The sequence below is a fragment of the Microtus pennsylvanicus genome, chromosome 6, assembly GCF_037038515.1.
Source record: "Microtus pennsylvanicus isolate mMicPen1 chromosome 6, mMicPen1.hap1, whole genome shotgun sequence".
Taxonomy (NCBI): Eukaryota; Metazoa; Chordata; class Mammalia; order Rodentia; family Cricetidae; genus Microtus; species Microtus pennsylvanicus.
This window is the reverse complement of record NC_134584.1, coordinates 3,777,497-3,805,242: the sequence shown is the minus strand read 5'-3', so window position 1 is coordinate 3,805,242 and position 27,746 is coordinate 3,777,497. Positions and strand designations below refer to the sequence as shown.

Here is a 27,746-nt window from a genome sequence, read left to right as displayed (position 1 = left end):
TTATATCCATTGACCTTTATCTCTCATAGCCTTTAATGAGTTCTTATCAGGTCTCATAAGAATAATATAACACTTAGGGATGAAGATACAACCTAGGAGCCCTGCACTGGAAGCCAAGATGGAGGAGACCTCCACAGCTACCATTATCTTCCCGTTAGTACTGTGGTAGACAGGGAGGAAGGTGACCCAGACACTGCAGAACACCAGCATGCTGAATGTCAGATATTTGGCTTCATTGAAGATGTCTGGCAGGTTCCTGGCCAAAAAAGCTACTGTGAAGCTCCCCATGGACAGGGCCCCAAGGTACCCCAGGACACAGTAGAAGGCTGTGACTGAGCCCTTATTGCACATTAAGATGATCTGACCATGTTCAGAATGTGCATCTGTGTCTACAAAGGGAGGAGATGTTCCCAGCCAGATTCCACAGAAGATAATTTGTGTAACTGAACAGATGGGAATGATAAATTTGAGTGCCCCTGATTTAAGCAATCCCCTCATCCATCTTCCTGATGTAGTGATCTCGAAGGCCAGGACCACAGTGATGGTTTTGGCTAAGACAGTAGACACAGCCACTGTGAACACTATTCCAAATGTGATCTGTTGCAGGATGCAGGTGGCTGTGTTGGGCTGACCAATGAAGAGCAAGGAGCAAAGAAAAGAGAAGGTGAGGGAGATGAGCAGGGTGTAGCTGAGAGTACTGTTATTGGCCTTTACAACAGGAGTATTTTGGTGCTTCACAAAAATCCCAAGAATAATTCCTGTAAATGTACATAAACAAAGTGCAATGCCAGCTAGTGCCATCCCCAAAGGGTTTTCATATGACAGAAATGTCACAGATTTTTGGAGGCAGTGTGTTCGCTCTGTGTTGGCATACTGATCATCTGGACACTTCACACACTGATCAATATCTGGCAAGAAAAGTGATGTGACTTCAGTATAACTTCAATGATTTTCATTCACTGTCATCCACCCACTGAAAGTAGAACACTGGGGAAAGTAATCCAACTATTCTTCTGATTATTGAATACAATGAATAATAGGATACTGCCTTTAGATTTTTACCTAGTGGATACTACATACCCTCTTTTGTACTAAGTAAATAAACAATATTCTTTTCATTTGTCATAAAAAGTCTTTTCTTATTTCCATATGAATATATCATATCAAAAACAAAAGCAAAACATGAACATCAAAACTAAATAAAACAAAAACAGAGAAGAAAAAGAAAACTAGTCAGGCATGGTGGCACACAGCTTATTCCTTCAATCAGGAAGCAAGGGCTTTGAATCTTTGAGTTTCTAGAAAGAATTGCTTACAAAGTGACCTGAAGGACATCCAGAAGTACAAAGAAAAAACATGTCTTGAAAACAAACAAACCAAACAGACAACATATCTAGTCTCATTGTATATTCAGTATGCTATGGTAATTTAGGGTAGGATTTCATAAAATCAAACTCTTATTATTCTTATTTCTATAACACTTAATAGTCATGTCTCTAAAACCAGGACATTTGGTGTTGGTTAGACAATATTATCATTTCTTCCCATGGCAGACATACACTTAAGCCACTAAATATGTTGAGAGTTGTGATTCCCACTGATGAATGTTAATTCATCATCTGTTGACAACTATCCAAGCTTATATTTTCAAATGTCATCTCATGTTGTTTTTCAACTTAACACAAAGTAAAGTTCTTTTTGAAAATAATGTCAAGTGAAAAAAGTCTCAATCAGGCTAGCCAAACCAGTCTGGTAAAGAATTTAATCAATGATTATTTTAGAACAATCTAGCTTTGTTAGGCAGTGCCAATATGGGAAATTGACCCTAGGTTCTATTAAAAAGTGAGATATATGAGCCATGGGGAGCAATATAGTAACCAACTTACTGCTAAAGTAAACAGACTTCAGTTCCTGCACCTAGCTTTTTATTCCAGGTACCTTCCATTACCTCCCTTCATGACAGACTGTAAGCTTGTAGGTAAAATAAACTTTTTCCTTCTCAGGGTATTTTGGTCAAGGTCTATAAATACAATTGAAAGCTAATTAATGCATCACCTTTCATGTAAGACATAATCTAACATCAACTTTGGGAGAACACATAGCACATTTATATTGCAGTAAATCAGACCTCTGGAACCTATACACTGTTTTTTATAATGTAGTATATATTCATCAACCTACCCTAATCATAATAATTTGAAAACTGCCAAGAGAGCAGAGATGATATATAATATTTCCTGGAACATGAGATTTCTAAAAATGAGTTTTATCTTCACCACAGAAAATGTTATTTCTTTTAGTTACACAGAAAAGGTAAATATGCTCGTTCATCTTTCCAGTTTTCCCAGTCCCAGTTACAGTCAGTTACCAAAAGTTCTTTGTATAGGATTGGGAACTTGTGGTCTGCCTCCAATTCTGTTTAGTGTGTAGGATGTATGGCATCATCCTACTTCTGTTTCCGTTTGGGTGGTCATATTAATGAGACTTTATGGTGCAGCTTCTGATATAACTAGAAGAGATGTCACAAAATACTTCTTGAAGGTCTGGCTCCTACAGTCTTTCTTTGCACTCTTTCACAATGTTCCCTGAGCTTTAGGTGTGGAATTGTTCTATAGATATAGCCAAGAGCCTAGGCATCAAAACTCTGTATTTGGATTTGTTCTGTCTTCTTTAGCGGGTTCCATCTGTTACCAGTAGAAGCTTACTAGATGAGAGGTGAAGATCACGCTTTTCTTTGGGTATCACCATGAATGTTTATAAATTGTTGTTAGGAATTATGTGGATTTAGTAAAGTAGTGGTTATATAGTCTCATCCAATAACCATGATTTCACTAGTACTTAGGAATAAACTAGACTTCAAATATGATGCATAAAATTTCTGTCTATTAAAGAGATTTTAAGTCTGGTTATGGAGATGTCATTTTCCATCCATGAATGTGTAGTGTTATTGCAACCTCAGGGTCATAATGCAATACTGGTAGTTGATGTGGTTCATAGGAATTATAAATTGTTATAACCGTTGGTTGCCTCCTTCCTTTGGAAGCTTCAGTGATGTTTTCTGGCACCATTAAAGTGATTACTCAGGGGTCTCTGGATTCTGTTTCTGGAGTTCATGGTAGCATCAGTAGTAAAAGCTTGTATTCCAAGGCAACAGCAATAGGCTTCTCTGAAGCCCTAAACGGTAACTTAAAAAGGCTTCTCATGTTTGATATTTGGGGTTTTAGTAGGAAGTCTTTGACTCTTGGATGTACCACCACCATACTAGATGAGAAGAGTTCATTAAAACTATAAATGTGGTCTTCTCCATAAAAGAACTGAGTAGTTTGTTGCATACTACCAATGATTAACCATGAAAACATACATGCATACATACATACAAAAGTAACATTGTATGGACTTAACAGATTATGCTTAATAATGTGTTCTGTACATGTATATGAAAGCCATAAGCAGTTCCTGAATACCAGAAGCCATAAACTTGAAGGAGAGCACTGGAGCATTGTATGATAGGTTTGGGATGAGGAAAGGGAACAGATGAGCGTTACAATTATAAACTGATGTGGAATTTCCCTCTGTATGCTATGAATATGTTTTTTCACCTTTGGTTAGTAAACAATCTGCTTTGGCCTATGGAAGGACATAATATAGCTAGGTGGGAAAACTAAACTGAATGTAGGGAAGAAGGCAGAGTCAGGCAGATGCCATGTAACTGTCAATAAGCAAGATGGGTGGTAAGAAACCATAAGCCTCATGGTAAAATTTAAAATAATGGAAATGGGTTAATTTAAGATGTAAAAGCAAATTAGGAATATGCCTGAGCCATTAGCCAGTGTTGTAATTAGTAAAGCTTTCTGGGATTATTCATGCCTGGGTGGCCAGGAAATAAAAGAGCAGTCTCCATTTACATAATGGCTCCCCGTGTTTGGCAATGTACATTCACATAATGCCCAATAAGGTTACCAAAAGGGCTTCTAGACCCACAAAAATGGAAATCAATAGGAGCGTCTTGGTAGCTGTATTTTTCCAAATAGGCTCTGGTTGAAAGCACAGGTGCAGCTTCTTTAAGAGAAGGTTTCCTGGTTCATACTGGTGGCATCAATGGCTCTAGCTCTTTCAGGAGGTTCTGCTACTGTTGACTGAGGCTTCTTTCCTGCCCAGTCCCACAGTCATTCAGTCCTAAAGAAATACACAGAGGTCTACTACATTAATTATAAACTGGTTTGCCTAGTAGCTCAGGCTTCTTATTAACTCCTTCTTTCATCTTAAATTGGCCCATTATCCTTGTCCATGTTAGCCACGTGGCTTGGTACCTTGACTTCAAAATTTGAGTCTAACGATGTTACTTTGGAAAAGAGGACCTGCTTTTGTTTCCACAAAAGACAAGAACCTGTGGGCTACTTCCAGTCTAGTGTGGTTTGGTGATACAAGATTCCCTGATAGTTCTCCATGAACCATAAAAACAGTAGGAAACAATTTGTAGAAAATAGTACTAAAAATTCCAAAATGATAGTTTATAAATATTAAGTAGTTAAGTCACAGTAAGTCTCTTTCTAAAAAAGGATGGGATATGATAGAGATATGAATACTTTACATTGGTATAGATTTTGGTTTACTGATACAAACTCAAGGTCAATTTTGTTATAGATATATTTCTACTCTTGTTTAATGTATTATGTTTATGCAGCTGGTTTTAAAATAGTATATAATTTAAAATTATAGATTAATCGATAGTTGTTTATAATAGTCAAACTTGTAGTCATGTTAGTTGTGTTTTCTAGATATACAGAGATATTTCAGTTAGATAGATAATCGTAAACACTTCAAAGCCCTAGAGAATAAGGCATTTAAAGTATTTTATGAACTTAGACTTTTCTCAACAGTGAATCATGTCTGCTTCTGGCAGAAGCAATTACTTCAGAAAGGTTGATGGGCATTATAGAATTTGCGTTCAGTATAACAAGGGTAGTCATTTGGGCAAGAAACTGCTCTTGCCTGGACTGCTTGATGGTACACTGTATAAACTGGACGTGCAGGACCCACAGAAAATAGTTACTGAAATTTCTAAAAGAATGTAATTTCAGGGTTCCTGTCTCATAAAAGTGTCTGCCAGACATTCTGCAAGACAGAGAAGAAAGTAACTGACAAACTGCCAATATAGGCAAAACAGTCTTCCAAATTTCCTGCTTCATGGACATGTCTGCCAGATACTATGGACCTATAGACTGAAGTGGATGATACTACATTACAGAAGAACTTTGGGTTACTGTCCAGGCAGCGAGATGTCAATTCTAGAATTTTGGAAGCTTCTTACAATGCACTTTGTGTTTACTTAGGTATTACTGTTTCCTTCTGGGGACTTTGATGGAGTTGAAGACAGATAGTTACATTTTTTTCTTAGTAATGATAAAAGATAAATTAGATATGAAGATTTATACTCACAAAGAAAGGATAGATGATAGAATATCTTCTTTAATTTTGCCAGATACAAAAGACTAAATATTGTAACTTTAATTCTTACTTGATACCTGTTTTGTTATATGTAATTTTACTATGTTAAAGTAAAAACCTTCCTTTTTATTTATAAAGAACAGGAGAGATGATGTGGAATTCCCCTCTGTATGCTATGAATATGTTTTATTACCATTGGTTAATAAAGCTTATTTGGCCTATGACAAGGCAGAATATAGCTAGGGGGCAAAACTAAACTGAATGCAGGGAGAAAGTGGAGTCGGGCATACGCCATATAGCCACCTAAGAATCAAGGTGTGAGGTATTAAGCCAGGAACCTCATGGTAAATTAAGAGGAATTAGTTAGTTTAAGATATAAGAGCTAGCGAATGCTTGCTGTTGGCCAAACAGTTTTGTAATTAATGTAGTTTTTGTGATTATTTGAGTTTGGGTGGCCGGGAAGTAAAAGCAGAGTCTCTATTTACAATAATCTCAATAAATTTGAAATTATCCAATATTTAGACATTCTTTTTAATTTTATTAATTTTAAATGTGATATGCATTGTTAATTTGCCTATATGTAGGTCTGTGTACCACACTTATATCTTGTATTTTTAGATCCCAAATAGGCCCCTAGGCCTGGGGTTATAGCCAACTGAGCCACCATGTCAGGCCTGATAACTGAACTCTGCTATTCAAAAAGAGAAGCAAGTACTGACAATCAGAATATTTTTCTCAAGCCTCCTGTTTGGAGAATTTGTAGGCAGGTATATGTGAGTAGCCTTTTAATTTTCTAAATGTTTTGCTATCAAATTTCTTTCACAAATACCATAAAATTGTAGCTATTTCATGACCTAACAATGTTAAAGATGTTTAATTAATGTTCAAAATGCAATATGACAAATAAAAATGGACCATTTGCCTATTATTTGTGTAACAAACAATAAATAATATCAACTGGGAATATATTTTAATTAAATTTATAGTTATACAAATATATCATATATTTTATTTAAAATATTTTGAAGGAAAATTGGATTTATTTATATTATGGCTTACAATTCAAAATCTAAGGAAGCAAAGGTAAAATTTGGGGCAAGAAGCTGGAAGTAGAAACTGAGACATAGAACATAGAAGAGGTTTCCTATTGTCTTCATTTCTTTGGCTTGATCAGTTAACTCTTTTTTTCCTAGCCCATGACTGACTGCTAAGGTGTGGTTCTTCCCACAGTGGGATAAGTACCTATATCTATTATGAATACTTAAGATGACTTACATACATAGCTACATGCTGAGTGCTGAAGGTACTTCCTCAAGGAGGGTCCACTGTTACCAAGTATTTCAATTTGACAAAAAAAGGTTAGGCATCACATTGGCCAAGAATCAGAAGGTGATTTCATTGACCAAGTTACACTAGAACTGTAGATACTTAGGTAATAAATATAGCAAGCATCCTAAGATAAATAATTTCTTAGACATGTAACAGGGGATTATGTTTCTGTAATTTTCTTGTATCCTAAAATATCTTTTGTTAAATTTTTGATAATTTTATATAATGTTTTTTATCACATTTCTTCCAATGCCCTGCCCCAACTCTTTCTAGATATCATCACATCTTCCTAGGTTACCCACCCAATATTCATGCTCTCTTCCTCCCTTTCTTCCCCTGTCAATAACAACTCCAGTTTCTGTAAACTACTTGTGGTATGGCACCTTCTGTATGGTGGATACACTAACAAGTCAGTCATAGCATTAAAGAAAACTGACTCTGCCATTCCCAGTAGCAAGCACGTATCAATATCTTTTCAGATAATGGTGGGATCCACCTCACACCCATGGTAGGATTATACCTGCTTGAGTTTATATTCATATATGTATTTGTCCTGTTATTTCTAGAAAACATTGTTTCCTTCAAATAATCCGCCATCTTATAATCTTCCCATCTTTTCTTACGTGAAGAACCCTGGTCCTTCAAGGGTTGGTATGACATAGACCTACCCTTTAGTGTGCAACCCCTTCCAAGTCTCCAGCACAATGGCAAGTTTGTGTCCTACTTGCCTTGAACTGTGAGAAAAATGTTCTATAATCGGGGATAAGAGAGATTCTCTAAACAGTATTAAAACAAAATGTCAATAATACTAATTTTAATGTTATATTTATTTAGCATAATAATAGTAGAAGGGTTTTTTTCTTACTATCTAAAAATCAATCTTGCCACAAGACTTTGGCCTAGATAACATTTACAAATATGGTTGCAATATCATTAAGAGGGAGTTAATACAGTTAGAAGCTGACTTTTGACACCTGTATCATTCATGCCACTACTGCATCAGGGGTCATGTTCCAGGCAAGACAGTAATGTAGCGTGCAGTGTTCACTGCTCAGTTAAGCCAATGATTGCCCTTTTTCTCCAATAGCATACCTACTAGCTTCTAGCTCTGTGAATGATAACCAATGGGGGAGAAATTTCCAGGTTAGTACCAACTTTAATTCTGCATGTTTGTGGTTCAAGTACATGGTGTCAAGCAACAGGGACTTAATAATAAATTCTGGAATATATTCAAGAGTGATATCTCATTCTATGGGGTCATATTGATCAATATCTAAAAGTGATAACCAGTTCCTGGTATTAGAATTGTATTTGTTCACATGATATGTCTGAAATATCACTACCTTAATACAATGTAACACAATTTAAATTCTCTCACTATGTGTATGTGTTGTGGGATGTTCTACTGTATTAAGTTTCAATATGGGGTTTTCAACGATTTTTTATATTATTTGTCCTTTCTTCTATTTTGCCCTCTAACCTTTATTTCCATTCCTCACTTAATTCCATCCATTTCATTTTTCACTTTCACTTTTTAAAGAACAATTTATGCCCCTTTGCTTGAATGATCCCCTTCTCACCCATACTTCTTCCTCAATAGTTTCCTACCTCTGTGAGTATCTCAAATGAAACATATCTAAAGAATAAAAGCAATTTTCTACATATTGGAAAGAATGTGCAATGTCTGTCTTTCTGAATTTCTGTCACCTCACTTAGAACAACAGCCTCCAGTATTACTTATTCACTTGTGCTTATCATAATTTCATGTTACTTAAGTGTTGAATAATTTTCCATTTTATAAGTGCATCACATTTTCACTATCCATTCATCAGTTGATGAATATCTAAGCCATTTCCATTTTCTTTTCATTGTGAACATAGCACCAATTAACCTGGATGAGCAAGGGTGTCATTAGGCAGGTATATCCCCTAAATAGATCCTGCTACATAATGAAGTAGATTTATTTGTAACTTCTTGAGCAACCTCTATTCTGATATGCAAAATGGTTGTAGCATTAATTCCCACCAGTAATAAATAATTGTTCCACATTTCCCATATCTTCACCAGAATTTGATGTCATTTTTTTGTTTAATCTTGGTCATTATGACTTGGCAAGATTTCTTTTTTTTTATTATTTTTCCATTAAAAAATTTACACTTCCTTCCCTCCGCCCACTCCCCTCCTGCTCCCTCACTTCCCTTCTTCTCTCCCCCTCCCTGTTTGAAAGAGGGCAGGGAACCCTGCCCTGTGGGAAGTCCAAGGCCCTCCCCACTACATTCAGGCCTAGGCAGGTGTGCATCCAAACAGACTAGGGTCCCCAAAAGCCAGTATATGCAATAGAAACAGGTTCCAGTGCCATTATCAATGGCTTCTCAGTCCACCCCCAAAGCAGTTTTAATTGCATCCCTATGATTTCTACAATATTTAAACATATTATTAAAATTTCCCCTTTCATCAGAATTTCATCTTTTGAGAGCTCTGTGTTTACTTTCTTGCTCCAATTTTTAATTGCCTTTTTACATTTTTGATGCTTTTTTGTTCTTTCTATATTCTAGATGGTAACATTCATCAGACATAACAACCGTAAAAGTTTTTCCTCTCATTCTGTAGGCCATGCCTTCAAAAAATGATGGGTAGTTTTTGCTGCACATAAGTTAATACAGAGTTCTATAGAACTGAACTTGTGTGTTCTCCTGTCAGCAGGAAAAGGGATTCACTTTCGTGCAAATTCCCACCATGATTTGTTATTTCCTAACGCCTACCATTTTAACTGATCTAGAATGAAATCTGAATGAAGATGTGATTTGTGTTTATCTGAAACTCAGTGAGCCTGAATACGTTTTATTACTTATCAGTCATTTCTATTTCGTTTTTGGACACATGACTGCTTCTTCAATTAGTGCATTTCAGAGTTTCAGATATATGTATTGAAAACACTTTAGGATATTAACTGAGTTAGAGTCAACTTGACACAAGAAAACGTCATTTAGGGAATAGTACTCACAATTGAGAAAATGATCCTTTAAGTTTGTCTATAGATAAGTATTTACTGAATTTTCTTAACTAATGGCTTTTAGTTGTATGTCCAGGACTTTGATGATGGTACCAACATGGGAAGCAGTATAAACATGGTTCTAAGCAGTATAAAAATCAGGCTGAGCATGCTATATTGAGCAAACTAGTCAGCAGCACTCCTGCATGGCATCTGCCTCCACCCCCGAGTTCCTCCTCTGGCTTTCCTTTATGATGTAAGAGTAATGTAACACAATGGTGACTTTCACAAACATGTTTTATCAAGCCTAATTCCCATTTCTCTCATCTAATTATTTTTTCATCCTTCCTGAATCTTTTCCCCAACTTCATGTGTTGCTATTTTAAAGATCACTGAGTTTATTTAATATCTTATTAATGTTCCTGGATGTGGCATCATCCACTGGACTATTCAGTCTCTCAGGAGACAAGTGCCCAAAATCAACTGACACAGTGACTCCCAATTCACCATCAATTGTCATATTGTAGGGATGTGAATTCATGATCCAATATTCCATCTACTCAGGGAGCTTGTCCAGGTCTTGACCATGAAGTCACAGCTGGGTTGAGTCATGCAAACAGCAGTACAATCACATTTGGAAAATAGTTTTTTCTGAATTGTTCCCCTAACATAGGTCCTTACATTGTATTTAATCACTCTTTGATGATGATCTCTTAGCAATGGTTTTAGGGGACGTCTTACTGGTGTATGTGCAGATTCTTATTCTCTGTTTGTTAATCTCTTGTGGTTCTCTATATTAACTGCCTTCTACTAGAAAATGAAGTATCTTTTTTGAGGAATGATAGCTACACTGATCTATGAGTATTATGATAACAACTTATAATGAACTTTATTATTATGTCCACTTAGAAAAATGATATTTTCCATTTCCACCTAGGACCCATTCAGCTACGTGTTTCTGGTCAAGATAATCATTAGCTACTCTCATACCTATTGATTACCAGTCAGCATATTCTCAGAGGCCACTTATTCATTTATTTATTTTGCACAACTGATTCAAAGTTAGTTTGGTGTCATGTGAAATTATTCCTAGGGGACATGACTGAACTGCTCATCCAAGCTAAGTGTTCCCAGCACAGCCGGTTAATGACACCATCAAAATCTCAGTTGTTGAATCAGTGAGTTTACTAGGGTCACTCACAAGAACGATTATTCATAGAAGATATGACTTATGGTGGTTTGAAAGTAAATGTCCTTGCTATATATATATATATATATATATATATATATATATATATATATATATATATGAATTATTGGTCTGCTGTGGTGGAAATATTGTGTTTAGGGGATAGCACAATGCTGGAAGGAGTCATTAGGGTTAGTGTTTGAGTTTTCCAAAGACCACAACATTCACCATTTTCTCTGTATCTCTCTGTCACTGCCTCCCTTTCTCCTGCTTGTGGATAATATGAAAACTCTCAGATATGTGCTGTCAGGAATACTGCCTTTTTCCCCACCATGGCACTGTGATGGAGGAAGTTTGTCACTAAGGGTGGTCTTCGAGTATTCAAAAGTCTACCTCATCATTCCTTCATTCTCTTTCCTCCCTTCCTCCCCGCTTTCTCCTTCCCTCTCTTTTTTTATCCTTACTTTTTTCCTCCTTCCATACCTCTTTTCTCTCAGCTCCCTCTGACCTCCAGCTTGTAGGCCAAATTTCATTTCTCAGCCTTCTCTAGAACACTGTGGTTATATTTATATGCTCTGTTTCCCATCATGGTGGTCATGGTCTCTATTACTGCCTGGAATTCTGAGCCCCAAATTAAATTCTTTCTCATATAAAACACCTTAGAAATAGTGTTTCCTTGTAATAGAAAAGTGAATAAGACATGAGTAAATGACCTCCAACATTATAAGCCCAGCCAATCAGAGGTGACAATTCACAAAATTTGGAAACCTGGAGCTCTTAATACAACTTGTAAGCAGCCTTACAGTTTTCATGGTTTCTCAGGTTGCCTCAATATTTTTTCAGATTTGCCTCTTATTCTTTTAGTATGCTTCTCTTCTTTTAAAGATCTTCTCTTTAATCCTCCCTGCTTATCTTGACTTCGAGAGGACAGTTTTAATGTCTCTATTAAAGTCCATTGACTTTCTGATTTTTTTGAAAATTTTACATCCTGAGATTAAGAAACTTTCCTGTGGGATGGTATGTTTTACTGCCATTAGAATATCCTGTGTCTTAATGAGATTCCCTTACATGATGGAATTTTCATCTAGGAAGAAATTGCTACACTTAAGTAAAACTCTTGATAAATGTTCTCCCTAATATTGTTCATAGAAAACTTCCAACACTGTGTTAACTAGTCGGTAGAAAGTTTCCTGGTCAGTTCCTGCCTACTATTACTATGTCTTATGACTCAAGTATATTTCATCTATAACTACAATAGGATCTTATCATCAATTTGGGAGAGCGATCAATAACAATGAAAATCACTTGTAATCGTTGGGGTATCTATGGTACCCAACTGCCTATCTTCTTTATACAAGTAAATACATATGTGACACTTGGTATTTTATCTCATAGCCTGGGCTGAATCAGTTAGTCATTGACTCTATACATGAATTCTGCACTGAAATTCTTGTTAGGTCTTCAAATTTTTGAAGCTACTACAAAAGTCGGTTTCCTAATGTCATTGTCAAAAACAAAAAATTAGCTTTAAGTATTCTCTACTCTGCACATCAAACCCCACCAAACCCTTCTTGCTCATTCCATTATTTCCTGTCTTAACTTTAAAGCATCATATATTCTATCCACTATTTCGTTAACCCCTACTCATCATGGACCCTCTCTAATTTCTTGACTTCTATGGGTGCTCCAATTTAAAAGCATATCTAAAGGTTTAAAGTTAGTATCTGGTATGGGAGAATTATCTATATTCTGCCAATTATGTTTTAAATAAATATTGATTGGTAAGAATTTTTAAATTAGCTGTAATAGTAGTGGTCCCCTGATTTATTTTTTGGCATTTTGGCTTTTGGTATATAAGAAGAGCCTTATCTGGGTTAATTTGTGTCCTGTTTCCTTTAGGAATGTATTTAATGCATATAGAAGATTTTTTGTGTGGTCTAGAAGACAAAGAATCCTGTCATAATTAAGTAAAGATATTTTGACTTGCTTCTATCCAACCCATACCATCCTTTTCTACTTCAGTCCCTTATTTCTCAAGCTAGGACTTCAAGCATTATGGAACAAAATCATAGAGAGTGGATGAACTCCTCTTGTTCCTAAGTAGAAATATTTTGTGTCTCTTTTTAGTGTGATGTTGTTTGTTGCTTTTATTATTTTGAGATTTGTCACCTATATGACTAAATTCTCCAGAAATATTATCATGAAGAATTTTCAGATTTGTTTTAAGACCTTTCCAGTACCTAATTATATGATCATGCAGTTTCTATTCTTGAATCTATTTATGAAGTATGTTAGAAACAACAATTATGTATGTTAAAGAATAATTGCATCTAAAGGATGAAGCCAATATTATCTACATGTTGGATAATGTTTCTTTTAGATTTTACTAAATTTATTTTAGAAGTTCTTCACTGAGAATTATTGTGTTAATTAGGCAGATTGACATTTTATATTTTTGGAGGTATTTATCTTGCTTTCATCAAATAATTTATTATATACTAAATTTTACATGATCTGGTATTTTTTTATACTTGATCATTCTAAACTGTACTAGCAATCATTTGTCTTGTCCTTTGGCAAGTCATCGTATGTTCTAGCACATTCTAGCACAAACCCACTTAAAGTTCTTTGATTTACTCTCAAAATACATGCAACGTCACATGCTTCATCCTGCATGGCTTTGTGCATATTGTTATTAAACTTTATGTATAACCCTAAATGTACATTTCCACAAACTTTCTTCCCTACTCATCATTGAATTACAGAGAGTAGGAAACACAGCTCTTCCATTGGAACCAATATATGTTACATATTGTTATATATGAGACTATTAATTTCTTACACTTCTTGTGCTTTGTTTACATATTTTGCCTGGTGGTTGCTCTGTGTGGCAATTGTGTATGTTGCCCATGATGACCAGAATATGACTTCAGATACTGTGCGATTGTAGTTACACAGTTGCAAGCCATTTGGGCACTGGGAGTCAAATCCAGGTTCTCTAAAGGGGCTGCCACTGCTCTTAACATCTAAGTCATCTCTGCAGCTCCCAAATTTCATAAGAAAAATATACTATCTCTTAATATATGATCTATTTCAACAATAGTTCTGGGAACTGAAAGAGTGATCCTGTGCCAGATTACTGGTTTCAATATCAAGTTAATACAGCTCCAAAAAGAATGCATGGGCAGCAGTGCATGTGTGCACATTCCACCTGCATGGGCAGCCGTGCATGTGTGCACATTCCACCTGCATGGGCAGCCGTGCATGTGTGCACATTCCACCTGCATGGGCAGCCGTGCATGTGTGCACATTCCACCTGCATGGGCAGCCGTGCATGTGTGCACATTCCACCTGCATGGGCAGCCGTGCATGTGTGCACATTCCACCTGCATGGGCAGCCGTGCATGTGTGCACATTCCACCTGCATGGGCAGCCGTGCATGTGTGCACATTCCACCTGCATGGGCAGCCGTGCATGTGTGCACATTCTCTGCACATTTCTCTGAAGGAAGTGACTATTATACTCCTATCAAGATATCAAAAAGTATTAAGTAAATGACTTATACTCATAAAAAGCTACCAAATGTGTCCTATCTCAAGGAGGTATGTAGCTGACGGTTATTTATTATGAATACAAAAATCTTAAATATATACTGTAGCAATTGTCTTGTGATCGATTTTTACTTTATTCCATATATTAAAGCAAATGTGGGTACCTCATCTTGAATTCACACACCTGTTCCATTAGAAATTTCATTATTTGGGCAGGGGTGGCAATCAAAACAGCAGAATGCCTTGCCTTCCTGAAGAGATTTCCTGAATCCAGGACCACAATTTTCACTGCATACAGAGATTGGAGTCTGAGCAAAGGAAATCAGAAATGTGAGAACATATAAAAATTAATCTCTTGACTGAATTTTATGAGAATAATAGACCATTGAAAATTTAATTTTAGGCTGGAGAGATGGCTCAGAGGTCCTGAGATCAATTCCCAGCAACCATATGGTGGCTCACAACCATGTGTACTGAGATCTGGCGCCCTCCTCTGGCGTGTGGGTATATAAATAAATAAATCTTTAAAAAAATTTAATTTTATAAACCTATATCCAATTAAGCAATAAAAGCATAAATACACCTCATAATATAATATATAATGCACATATAAATATATATATAAACACATGCTTAGAATCATGAATATGCAAGGGGAAGAGTGTGGTAGTACTTGCAATAATTAACTTATGGAGGAAGTATTGAAATGTAGAAATTAAGCTTGTAAATATGCCTGTGCAGTTATCTTTTAATTTATGAGAAGGCTTGAAACTCACTAAGGGTTTGTTTGTTTGTTTTTTAGTCATCTGTGTTCTGTAAAGCTTAATGTGACATGCCACTCACCTCTTGATCTCCTGTCCTCCAACAATGACAATTGCTGACCAGGTGGAAGATATGGGGAAAATGTCCCTACTTTTACTTTATATCCAAGACCTTGAGGAAAATTCCAGAAGTTCAAAATGTCATACTCGACATATAATTTTTCTGAAGGATTTAAGGTTACTGAATCTCCAGCAGGATTAATGAATTGCATGTTCTTCAGGATGTGGTTCAGCTAAGAAAGATGCAAGATTTATGACAGGCATGCTTATGGTTAAAGAAAAATTGAGTTATGCCTTCTGCACATATACATTAAATTGTTTTTCAACATGAAATATCATTACAGGTATATTTCATAAAAAATGATGATTATAGTGAATTAAAAACTCAACTATTCTAATACTATGTGAGTAGAATATTCAGATAAATCTCTGATTCATTATTCATTCTAAAGGTTTCCAGCATTGAACACCAAATTTCAGGATGGTTGATTTAAACACCAACATGACACAATCTAAAATCCCATGGAAATGAAGTCCCAGTGAAGAATTGTCTAGGAGAGATTTTGTAACTTGAGTTCACTGAAGCACAAGGACCCTCTCTGGTTCTAAGCAGATCATTTCTTGAACTGGATCTGGACTGAACATGTTGGAGGGAGCCAGATAAGCAATAGTATTTGTGCAATAACAAATTGCTCTCTGTTTTTGACTGTTGATCTTGGTGTGAAAAACAGCTTCTGTTCTGGCCACCTTAAGATATTTCGAATGACGGATTATAAACAGAAATTGTGAGTCATATAATCCCTTTCTTATTTAAGTTACTTTTGCTCACATATTTTATCACAGTAAGAAGAAATAAACTTAAGACAATGTTTCTAGCAGACAGTTTTGGGAGCTATTTTAGATTACATTGTTTAATAGCTCTCTACGCTATTTAGGATTCTGAGACGTCAGTTACTCCTTGTTATATTGAAGAACTTCATGGGAAGGGGTTAGAAAACCTGTTTCCTGCTGAAAACCTTAGAATGGCAGGATTTGGCCTCTTTACCATCACTTTTTGCCGTAATTTCTAAAGTATTTCCTTCTATGAAGACCTCATCTTGACTACTATATCCACCCAGGTCTACAGTTCTCTTTTTGGCAGTAAACTAGTACTGAAAACTTTTCTTTGGAAAAAATATGCCAAGATACTCTTTTAGAACGCCTGTGGGGCCACTTCATTAAGTTCCCTTGGTAACACTGTGCTTCAAAACAAAAAGGTATTACCTTCCAGTGGGGATATTTTATTCTTCCTCCAATTTTCATTGCTTGCTTATCTACTTGTTGCATAAGAATCTTGTGGAGGGTGTGGGCCACAGCATACACAGCATTGTATACATGGTAGCTGCCATCACTCATGGCAATGTCAAAGTGGTACCAAGGTAACCATTCCAAGGAACCTCTAGATGAGCAATTTTCTACTGGTTTACAGGAAGCATCAGAGAGTGTGCAATTAAAATAAATCTCCCACAATCTTGCAAGGAAAATGTCTTCTGGGTATTTGGAAGGGGTAACTGTCTTTACAAAATCTTTAAAAGTGGAAATCTCACCATGGTGTTGTGAAAAAATAAGAGTACCATGGAATGAGTCAAGAATGAAATGCCTCATAGCAGTAAATACTTCCCATTGTGAAGTGGTGACCCAGATTCTCCATGGGAGAACATGTTCCCATCTTCTGAAGAAGACACCTAAACCTGAGTCAGTGTCACCATAAATAATAATAATTTTTGCTGAGTTCATCATAATCTGGCTATCATAGACATCAACTTCTTTCATCAAAAAATGGTTGTCTGGGATTATTTCAGTGAAGGCTACACAGACTCTGTTTCTTTCCATCTCTCGTACCAGTTCTGAGAGAAACTGAACATCTTTCTCTTCTGAGATGACCAGCCCCACCCAGTTCCATCTGAAATGGACCATCAATGATACCATGCCTAAGGCCAGAGATGAGTCCTTGGTGGCCATCTGATACACAGAAGGAAACTTCCCAGGGTCATTCAAATTTGGTTCAAATGGTCCAAAGGTCAGCTAAAGAAAAGAGAACAGGGAGTGACATGAAGTTAGGAGTTTCCAGAAATCATAGACTCAATGTGGAATATAAACTTGAAGTTTTAGAAAGTCAGACTTGTATTTCAAGTCAACTCTAACACCTGGAGAATATTTCAGAAAATTAGATGAATATTCATTTTTTTCATAAACAATTGTGTATATCTCATGCCATTAATGTATATTTCACAAATTGCAAGTAGATATACCAATAATTTCAGAGTATAAACTTCAAACACTGTGTGTTTTAAAAGGTTGGTTGCTTGGGTCTGTGTGTGCATGTCTGTGTGTGCACACAAGTGTGTGTGCCCATGTTTGTATGGTTGCCTATACATGTGATTGCATTTAAAGTCTAGAAGAGGAAACTGGGTATCCTTCATTTCTTCTACATATTCTTGAAGTAGGGTCTTTCTACAACACTGGGATTCATAACTTTGGCTTGTTTAGAAGACAGGAATTATTGATTCCACAAGGGACATCTTATCTCTGCTCCCTATCTTGACGGCATGGATAGTCCTGGCATCCAAACTCTTTTCCTCATAATTACACAGAAAGCACCTAGAATCCTGGTCCACCAACAACACCAAGACTATGTATTTTCAATGATACATAGTGAAATCTTTTGCATGCTTCTCATTGGTTCTCAAATATTGACATTAAAGGAGAAATCTTTTATTTTTTCCATTCATATAATCTCACCAAAGGATAGTTATAAAGTCCCAGAAATGTGCCATATAGGGAAGAAATGTCCCATGTTGGTCCTGTGATGGCAGCCACAGATTTTTCCTCTCTTCTGCACGTGTAGTTTGGGATGAATTTGTCCTTGCCTGTGAGCCAAAAGAGAATATTCCAAGAACTATCTTGATCCTGTGGCCCAGCAGTGTAGATATCATATCCCAGGGATACATTAGGTAAAAGAAGGGGGTTCCTGTTGATCTCCTCAATGGCAAAAATCAAGGCTATTGCAAATTGGTAGTTGTTAGAATTGATCCTGTGTAAAGGACATAAGGGTCATTACAGAACAATATTCAAACACCATTGTCTTAGAAATGAATACAGTAACTGAATGCACTAAATGAGTTTCCCCTCACAGAGTCTATATTTAAATCATTACTTATTGTTTGATGGTGTTGCAGCATAAGATTGCTTGGAGGTCAAAGGGCTGGTTATGGCCATGTTTACTAACCATTTTCTTCATGAGGATAGAGCAAGCAAACTATCTTTCAATCATATAGGGGCTAATGCCTTATATAATATTATACCATTTACTTCATCCATTTCCTGTAAGAGGGTAGTGCAATAAGACTCTCTTTCCTTCATTAAGCAGGCTGTCATGCATGCCTTTGCCTTTGCATGCCTATACTTCACAAAAGCAATCAGTATAATTTGTTGATTCTTGGGATGGGAAGTATATATGTTGTGGGAGCCATACTGAACCAAGAGTTTCTCAAAGGCCCCCATGAAAGAACAAAGGAAAATTTAGCTCTATGTCCTCAGTACAGTCTTTCTAGGGTTCAAGCCAGTGCAATAAAGGAGTCAAAGTTGAGTTTTATTACCCACCTCTTCCCCCTGGGATGTGGTTATCAGTCCTAAGGCAGCTTGCTCTGAGATATCCTTTGTTCACTTTGAACAACATTGTCTGCCATAACTTTCTACTCACTTTGGGCATTTTCCCACTGCAGTGAGTTTATAGGATGCCGTACTTCTTCACAGGCTTGCTTGGCATAGGATCATCAGTTTATTCAAGACTTTCTGGTCCTAGATATTGCTCCTGTCATTTGTATTCCTCATTGTCATTCTCTTACCCAACACCTTCCCACTTGGGACAATTTTTCATTCAAGTTCAGGTCAATATGTGGTGTGTGTATGTAGGCACTTTCATATGTATATGGTGTATTATATGATATATATCTGTGTATTTGTGGTGTATACATGTTACGTCATGTATGTATAGTACATATGGGTATATGTAGTTAGTTAGTTTATATGTGCTTGTGTATACCTGCAGGTGTGGTGTATCAAGATATGTACACCAACAGAGTCCAGAGGGGGGTGCCATATTTATTCTGTTAGTATCTTATCCTCTTAAGACAAGGTCTCTCAATTAAAATGAAGCTTGTACTTTCAGCTACACAGACAAGTTCCTGGTAACTTTTCTCTGCCTCAAACACTGGGTTTACAGGCACATGTAGCCATGCCCTGCTTTAATGTGAGTTTTGGAGTTTCTAACTCAGGCCCTCCTGCTTGTCTAGAGAATGTTCTTCACATAGCCATCTGCCGAACTTGAGGACACTTGTTTTATGAGGATGAATTAACAATGAAGTGATTTACTTTCGGTGATATATGGCTCACAGATCCTTCATTTTATATGTAAAGGAATACAACCAAAAATTTGCTTTGAAAACTTCACATTGTTTTGTACTACATATTTAAATTAATTATTTTCTTATATGTGTACATGTCTGGTATCATATATGCTCACATGTGCCCTGCTCTCTCACTCTGCCGGTTTTCCCCATCACATAGGATGTCTCTCTGCACCCGGAACTCCTCTGACAGGCAAGAAACCTCAGAGATCCTGTACCATACCTCGCAGTGCTGCAGTTGTAGGTGCACAAGAATTTGCACGGATTCTAGTGATCTGAACCTAGGTAGCCATCTTGCTTGTTGTTAGCCATAGAGCCAGTTCCCCAAGCTGCTTGAAGTGTATCTTCACTTGCACTCTGCCATTAACATGAAACCACACTGCCATCTGTTGCACACATCATGGTTGCTTAACTTCTTTCTACTCAAATGCTTAGTTTGCTTTCTTGTTCCATATATAATTTGTTATTTCTCATTCTGGCCTTTTTATTTAGTTTAACCTTAGTATGTTCATAATCTTAATGTTCTAGATCTCTTTTACCTTTTCTATTAGACTTTAGTATCCATATTCACTTCTGATATATCAATAGAATATGGTATGGGAAGTCCTTCTGTATATGTGTTGCTTTTATTGGTTAATTAATAAAGAAGATTCTTTCAGCCAATGGCTTAGCAGAAAACTAAACTGAATGCAGGAGAAAAAAGATACAATCAAAGAGAAGCCATGGAGCTGCCAGAAGAGAAAGATGTGAGCCTGAACCTTGCCAGTAGGCCAAGAACTTAATGGTATAATATAAAATGAAGGGGTTAATTTAAGATAAAAGAGTTAGCCAGAAATATGCTTATGCTATTGGCCAAATAGTATTGCAAATAACAAAGCTTCTGAGCGATTATTTCATGGTCCAGGCAGCCAGGAATAACAAGCAGTCTTCCCCACCAGGAATACTTTTGATTGTTTCTTTTAATATTGAATTACTATGATTAAATCATTTTCCCTTTCCTTTCTTCCCTCAAATTCTTCTGTGTACTCCTCATTGATCTGTCAGTTCATGGCTTCTCATTTCTTCAAATGTTTTCACATGACTGAAGACAATTGATATTCAAAGTGTAACCCACTAGAAATAACACTTAATAGAGAAAATCACACCTTGCAAAGCCTTCAGAATATCTGTTTCTTCTACCTGTAATTTTAAATATGTTAATGGCATTCTCTCCCTAATAGCTGTGGGAAATCTTTCACTGCCTGTATCTAGTGTGGGTATCTCATGAATAGAATTCCTGATAGAATGAGCATTTTTATATGTGGATTGTCAAGAAGGTGGCTCTTCCTTATCTGTATTGTTAGCCTGTACAGAGTTTTGATGAATAAAATAAATACAAAGAGATGTTTCCCAATCAGAGGTTAGAAGTTCCTATTAAGAATTGGAGCACAACTTAAGAAAACAGCTGTAATTCCACAGCTGCAAAGATAACCATATATTATCAACTGACATAAAACTTTAAAGTAGCTTAAGATTATGCTATGCATCCTGCTAATGGAATCTATGGGTTTTTTTTTTTCAGAAAAATGCAATCTTATTTACAAGAATATGTAGCCAGCTGTCTGACTTGTTGAGCCAAGGTAAACAGTGCAAATTAATTTAATCACGATGCCAGGGACAGTAATAAAATCTTTGCATGAATTCTTACCCTCAGTTTTATTGGACTTTGTTCAAGATTCACTATGGGAGAAAGATACCCTATATAGCCAGAGCTACAAAAAAAAATAAACAACTTCATAGCCTCAAGAAAGTGTTAAAAGTTTCCCTTTCTATGGTCAAGGGTTACCTGCAGAAGAGAAAAATATTTTGTAAGATTTAAAAGGCCTTTTAATGTTACTGTATAGTATATTCATCCTTCATATTGCTTCTTAAAGATATTTACAATCAACTATGGCATTGCTTTGACTATGTTTGCTTGTTAGTTTGATGTCTACTTAATACAAGCTAGAGTAATTTGGAGAAAAGGAACTTTATTTGAGAAAATATCACCTCTAGATTAGCCTGTAAGTAAAACTGTTGGGCACTTTCTTGATCGATGATTGATGTGGATGATCCAGGCTATGTGTGGCTGATGCTGGGCTGCTGGTCTAAGTGCAGTAAGAAACAGGTTGAATGGTGGATAGGAAAGAAGCCAAGTGAGCATAGTTACCCCCATGCCCTCACCTTAACATCCTGCCTCAGCTTTCTTCTGAAGTAGGGTATGACCTGAGAACTGTAAGCAGAGGGAAACCTTTTCCTTTCCATGTTTCTTTTGGTCATTGTGCTCAGCACATCAACGAGAGCATCTTTATTCATTTATACCCTGGTCAAGGGTTACATTCAGTACAGAAAAATATATTTTAAGATTTAAAGTGCTTTTTAATGTCACCGTGCTTTGGAGAGTGCCTTAGTGAGCTCCTCTGTGCTTAGGCCTCTGCCCCCTACCTTGCAGCTCTGAGTTGGGAAGGGCTTCTCAGCCTTGCCTCTCAGCATGTGCCTCAGCACTCACTCTCTGATCACAGTTGCTCTTTGGAAATGAACAGTCTCCAGGCTAAGAAATGTGGCTTTTACAACCACGAACCACAATTTTTAAAAATGTTTATACAATTATAAATATAGGAGATCACACACAACTCCTTTATTTCTTCCAGTCTCCTTGGTGGTTTAGTTGTATAAGACTACCTATATAGATAAGAGAAAGACTCCTATTCTGCAGCTGTGAGTTAGGGAATTGACTGAGAGACAGTGCTCTTTTCTTAATCTTTAACATGCCTTATACATTTATTACATCTGTTTCTTATCATTTATTCAGAAATGGTATGTGACCCTCGGTTACAATGCCTGAAACATTTTCTGGGTCTTTATAAGCTGTGAAGAAAAAAGAAAGCAGGGAAGAATTCAACATGAGAGAATAAGAGTAAAATCAGGAAAGTGTCTGTCCACTTTTTTCCCTTAGCCCTCAAATAGAAAAAGTCTATTTTCGTCACACTGTAGAGTTTTCCCCGAACCCTTCCTAGAGCCCAGGAGTTGGATCTTCCTAGGATGTGATAATATATATTTATATAATGTATATTCTCTAAATGCAAATATATGCTTAAATTCATAAAAATATGCTTTTCAATCAGTATATTTCCTGTATATATGTTTTATGACAAGGTCAACAATAAATACGCTAACATGGGTAGAGACAAGCCCACTATGCCTCAGCATTATACAAAGAAAGTGAGGTAAATAAGGCCTCAGTCCCAAGGTGCCCTTGGGTTGTGGGTTGACTCTCAATAGATCGCAGTGCGGGAACTGCTCTGCTACATATGAAGCCCTGACCCAGAAGCAGGTGGTCTATGAGTGGCTTAGCACAGGTTCCACATGAACATGCCTTTGAGCATTTGACATGACAGGTGAGAGGGCGGCCCCCTTTCCTGCCACAACCCGCTTCCTGGAATGAATAGCTCTCCACAATTAAAAGAAACAAAGATTAGATATCACTATTGTTGAGTGTGGAGATATTTGCCCCTAAAAATATGCATAATTGAAAAATATTAAATATTCACTGGAATGGTCAGTCAAGTAAGCAATGTCAGGAGAAACGTATTTTTAATTTAGGGTGAATTTCACTTGAGTATGTATTATAGTTGATCATTGCTGCCTTTCACTCCTTACTTCATCACTCTCCCAACTTTAAGACCTCCTGTTTACAAAACTATGTCAAGTTAATGCTGTCTATATAGGAGTTGGTATAGGACTATCCACTGGATCATGGCCAGCCTGCCAAGATCTACATCCAAAGCACAATGAGTCTAGCTCCTCCAGCATAACACAACCTTCTTTTTCCCTCAAGACTTAAGGAACATCATGAGAGAGAGGGTGGAAATTCAAACTAAAATGTTTAAGGAAATAAAAATGAAGACGTTTAAAATAGCAATAATATGACCAGATTCAGCTTGGGATGAGTGATTAGCATAGTACGTTTTCCTTGAATAATATGTATTCACAGAGGAACCATGTAGAGCTGTGGCTTTACTAATCTACTATTAAAATCAAGCTTTTGCCAGCACTAATGACTTTTGTTTAAAAATATGTAATTAGGTGAAAAGTAATCAATGGTTCTTGGCCTCACAGATTTTCAGACAGTCTACACATTGTTGGCCCTGTGCCTCTTGGGCATGTGGTGGTATAGGGTGTCATGGCAATTGAAAAAGAAACTCAACTTGTTAACTCATGGCTGGGAATTGAAAGACAAAGGAGAAAAGGCAAAAGTTTCCCCATCTCCTTGTTGGTTGTGCCCTAGATGTTGTAAAATCACTCACTAGTTCTTACTCATTTCCTCCACCTTCTTGAACCAAAGCTGATCAACCAGCATTGTCTAGCTATACTTTGGTAGAAGGGTTCAAAATATAACACAAGAAATCCTTAGATGAATAAGCAGAAGTGTGTTGTGTTTTTTTTTTACTAAAAAACTCCTACATGACAGAGAGCTTGCAATGTTACCCTAAGGAAAGCTCCTTTGCTCAGTCACAGAGACTTTGAATGATTAACTCTCTGAGAGTTCAACTGTACTTAAAACCTAATTTGTTAAGTCAAACACTAAGAATCATCTTCAATAAGTGCAAAAATATTTCTAAAATGTTTAACTATGCACAAACGAATAAGCATCCAGATAAATTGACATGAATGTAAGATTAATGCTCAAATGTAGTTGAAAGGATTCCAGAAGAGAAATGGGAGCAGGAAAGTAGTGATGGTAAGAGCGTTGTACTTGACAGAAAAGTTCTCAACACCAAAATTTGAATGTGTATGACAAGGTAATATGATCCTAGAACTATACATTCCATGTGAAAAGACAACTGAAGATAGCTTAAATCTGGACTAGGTCAAGCTTCCTTACAATGAATGTGAATTGGGGAGGTGATTGAGAAGGCACATGCTGGCTATACTTGTGCTGAGGAGCTGGTTTTATATTCCTAGGACATGGGATATCTGGATGATCTAAAGGGAAAATGGGACAGAGATATAGGAGAACTCCAGAAGGCTCTGATTCTACCAGTTCACATGCAGAGTAGTGAACAACAAGGAGTCTTTTTCTTAAACAAGGTGGAAAGTGAAGAATAGTACCCAAGATTCTCCTCTGAATGCCACACAGACACATACACTCAGTTACCTGGACACACTCACACCCCCACACACACTCACACACCCTGACATTCACACAGATATGCATACATATGCATTCTGAAAAGCACATGATCACACACTCAGGCACCTCCATGCACTCAGATTCATACACAATCTCATGCACATATCTAAGTAGTTTATAAAGAAACAATAGAATGAAACAATTGTCTGTGAAACTGAAGAATGAGATAGAGGCATAAAGAGCATATAGATATCTAATAGGACTTAATATCTGTTCAACAAGAGGTTAATTGGGACTGTCGTGGAAACAGAGCCAACTTTCCAAAATTACTAAATCCATGGAATTTAGAAGAGAAGCTACAATCACCACTTTAGTGAACCTCAAAGTCTTCAACTGTATATGTTCTTTCCAAGTTCAGCACATCACACTCACAAGTGTTTAAAACAAACAAACACAAAATCATTTTACAACTCTTGGAAAGTTGTGTGTGACCATGATTTAAAATAAAGATGAAGAGAGAAAATAAACAGCTATCTTGCAAAAATGTATTCTTAATATAGTCTGTACATTATACAATAAACAAAATATTGAAGTCATAATCTGCAGTAAGTCATGGGCTCACTTAAAATCAGAAAAACTGTGGTAGACAAAAGATAAATGCAAAGTGGCCCACATGGTTCATAAGGCTCTTACTAAGGACATGTCAAGTGGTTAAAATAAGCATGAATTATATAATTTAAAACTGTAGATTTTTGTCATGGAATTTATTACTTAATATAATAAATTTTATGTAGTTTGACATTGGTACGCCTTATTTTTCACACAGTGCATCATTTTAATTCCTTGAGAATAGAAAATTGCTATTGGTTCATGCACAAAATTAGACAAACTGTCAATAACTTTTCACCTGGACTTTTATCTCAGCTTCAGATAAAGTAGGTTTGCCATTTGCCCTCTGTTCCGGAAAGCTGAATTATTACCAAATCCAACACAAACCACAAATGACAGCTGTATTTAGATACCAAAGGCATTCAGGTCAGAAACCTTTAAATCAAGCTAAGATTTCTAGAGAACTGAATCTGTCTAAGGACTGGCCGTGAGTCAACGTAGCAGGTACCTCAGAGACTGTAGCATGCATATGTGACTGGCAGTGTTGCTGAAAGTGAAAATGAAAGAGAATGCAATAATATTTGCCAACACTGAGGTGTGGGGGAAATTTAGATAGGTTTTAAGCAGAAACAGTTGTCTTTCCTTTCTGCTGTCTCTGTTCCCAACTGAGTACAGAAGCTATGGGCAACCCCTGTCACATCAACCTCTGAAAAGAAGTGTAAACTGTGCTCCCATTGACATCTTCTGTGTTCAGTGGAGCAGAAGGATCTGCGGGGGTCTTTCTCATTCCTTTATCAGACAGTTCTTTGATTGCAGTAGTGACATTTTAGGCAAAATGTTCTATTGGCATCTGTATCACAGAGAAACTGGACAGAATGTAAACATCACAGCAGTCTGACAATAGTTGCTGGCCAGACAAGTGTAAAGGAGATACAGGGGCACAACTTGCAGAAATACTGGTCTGCATAATGTTTTAAGTAACTAAATACAGTAGGTTATCTTACCAGGAATGTGGCATATACAGCATCACACAGTTTGTGTAGATATTAGGAAGTGTACAGGAGAAGGATCCCTATACCCTATTTTGTAGAAGGAACAATATTTTATCACATTTTAGTGCTGAATTACGCACATGCCTCCAGCTGTTTCTTAGTTACATCATTAGGCCACTGCACAGTGGCTGAAAGAGGGACAGATGGGTTAGACCTGGCTACAGAGTGATTTTGTGCTCAATCACCACCCAGAAAAATTGAAGTCAATAGATGAAAATGAAGACCTCTTACCACATTGTAAGGAGAGCAAAGTCAGGAAGAAAAAGATGAAATGGATTAAGGGTACATCTTGGAGAACAGGGCTGGGAAGAGAAGGCTGGAAACACTTACCATAGAGAAATGTGTGTGCTCTCTGATGCTTCAGAGTTTGGAGAGGTTTGAAAGGTGTAAAGGGGTAAGAAGGCACTGATCACCATGTCTCCATCCTGGTATACATTGTCTGTCCATGAGTACAAACACCTTGGTATACCAAAATCGCACTGGAGCATAAGAAGCTTCAGGGTCAAGAAGAAAGAAATCAAAGTCAGCATTGTCAATGTTTCTCTGATCACAAATGGAACCTGCAGTGGTGACAAATGCACACTCTCAGCAGGGAAATGTGTGATACTTCCTGTGGTTTATAAGTGTTACAGATAAGAGGAGGCCTCTCAACTACTTATTCTCTCCACATCAGATTGCTACAGTCCCCTGGAGAAATCTTCAACAGTGTCTACCCTCAGGCTTTACATCTGAGGACTTCTGTCCAAGTGACAAACACATGTCTGAGGATCATACTCTCATGACATTTGTTTATTATGTCATCCAAGTCTAAGAATAGCAAATCCACAGGGACAAACCCAAATGAAGTAGATTGGCTATATAACTTGTATTCATAATGTTATGGCATTGTGTCTGGGTATTCCAAGATAGATTAGTAAAGAAATGCTCTGGAAGGGCTCCTCTGCATAAACAGAGCCCAGCGCCCACAGTGTCCAAGAGTGTGAAGGTCAGCTCATATTTAGAAGATACAGTGAAGGCATTTAACATTTATTACAGTGACCATTCGTATCTGTAAACATCTCACAGGTGCATATGCTCATCACCTGAAGGCAAAATAAACACACTCATAAACTCATTCACATACACGCATACACATTTGAAGTTTTATTTTTATAT

General features: G+C 36.9%; 1 protein-coding gene across 1 annotated transcript; it reads right to left on the bottom strand.

The window, feature by feature from the left end:
• Positions 1-27,121, bottom strand: LOC142852666 (vomeronasal type-2 receptor 116-like). The gene is made up of 7 exons (XM_075977748.1): positions 26,922-27,121; positions 18,112-18,403; positions 16,594-17,394; positions 15,342-15,563; positions 14,694-14,817; positions 7,298-7,300; positions 1-908 (listed from the first exon to the last, which is right to left on the bottom strand). Exons 1-7 carry the CDS (start codon positions 27,119-27,121, stop codon positions 1-3), a joined length of 2,550 nt encoding a protein of 849 aa, XP_075833863.1.
• Positions 27,122-27,746: the final 625 nt, after the last annotated feature.

Coding starts and splice junctions, on each gene's coding strand:
- LOC142852666 (XM_075977748.1), bottom strand. CDS start 27,121: ATGCTGACTTTGATTTCTTTCTTCTTGACCCTGAAGCTTCTTATGCTC. Junction 18,404..26,921: donor AGCACACACATTTCTCTATG/GTAAGTGTTTCC, acceptor TCCTTTACACAG/GATCAATTCTAACAACTACC. Junction 15,564..16,593: donor TAAAATATCCCCACTGGAAG/GTAATACCTTTT, acceptor CATCTTTCTTAG/CTGAACCACATCCTGAAGAA.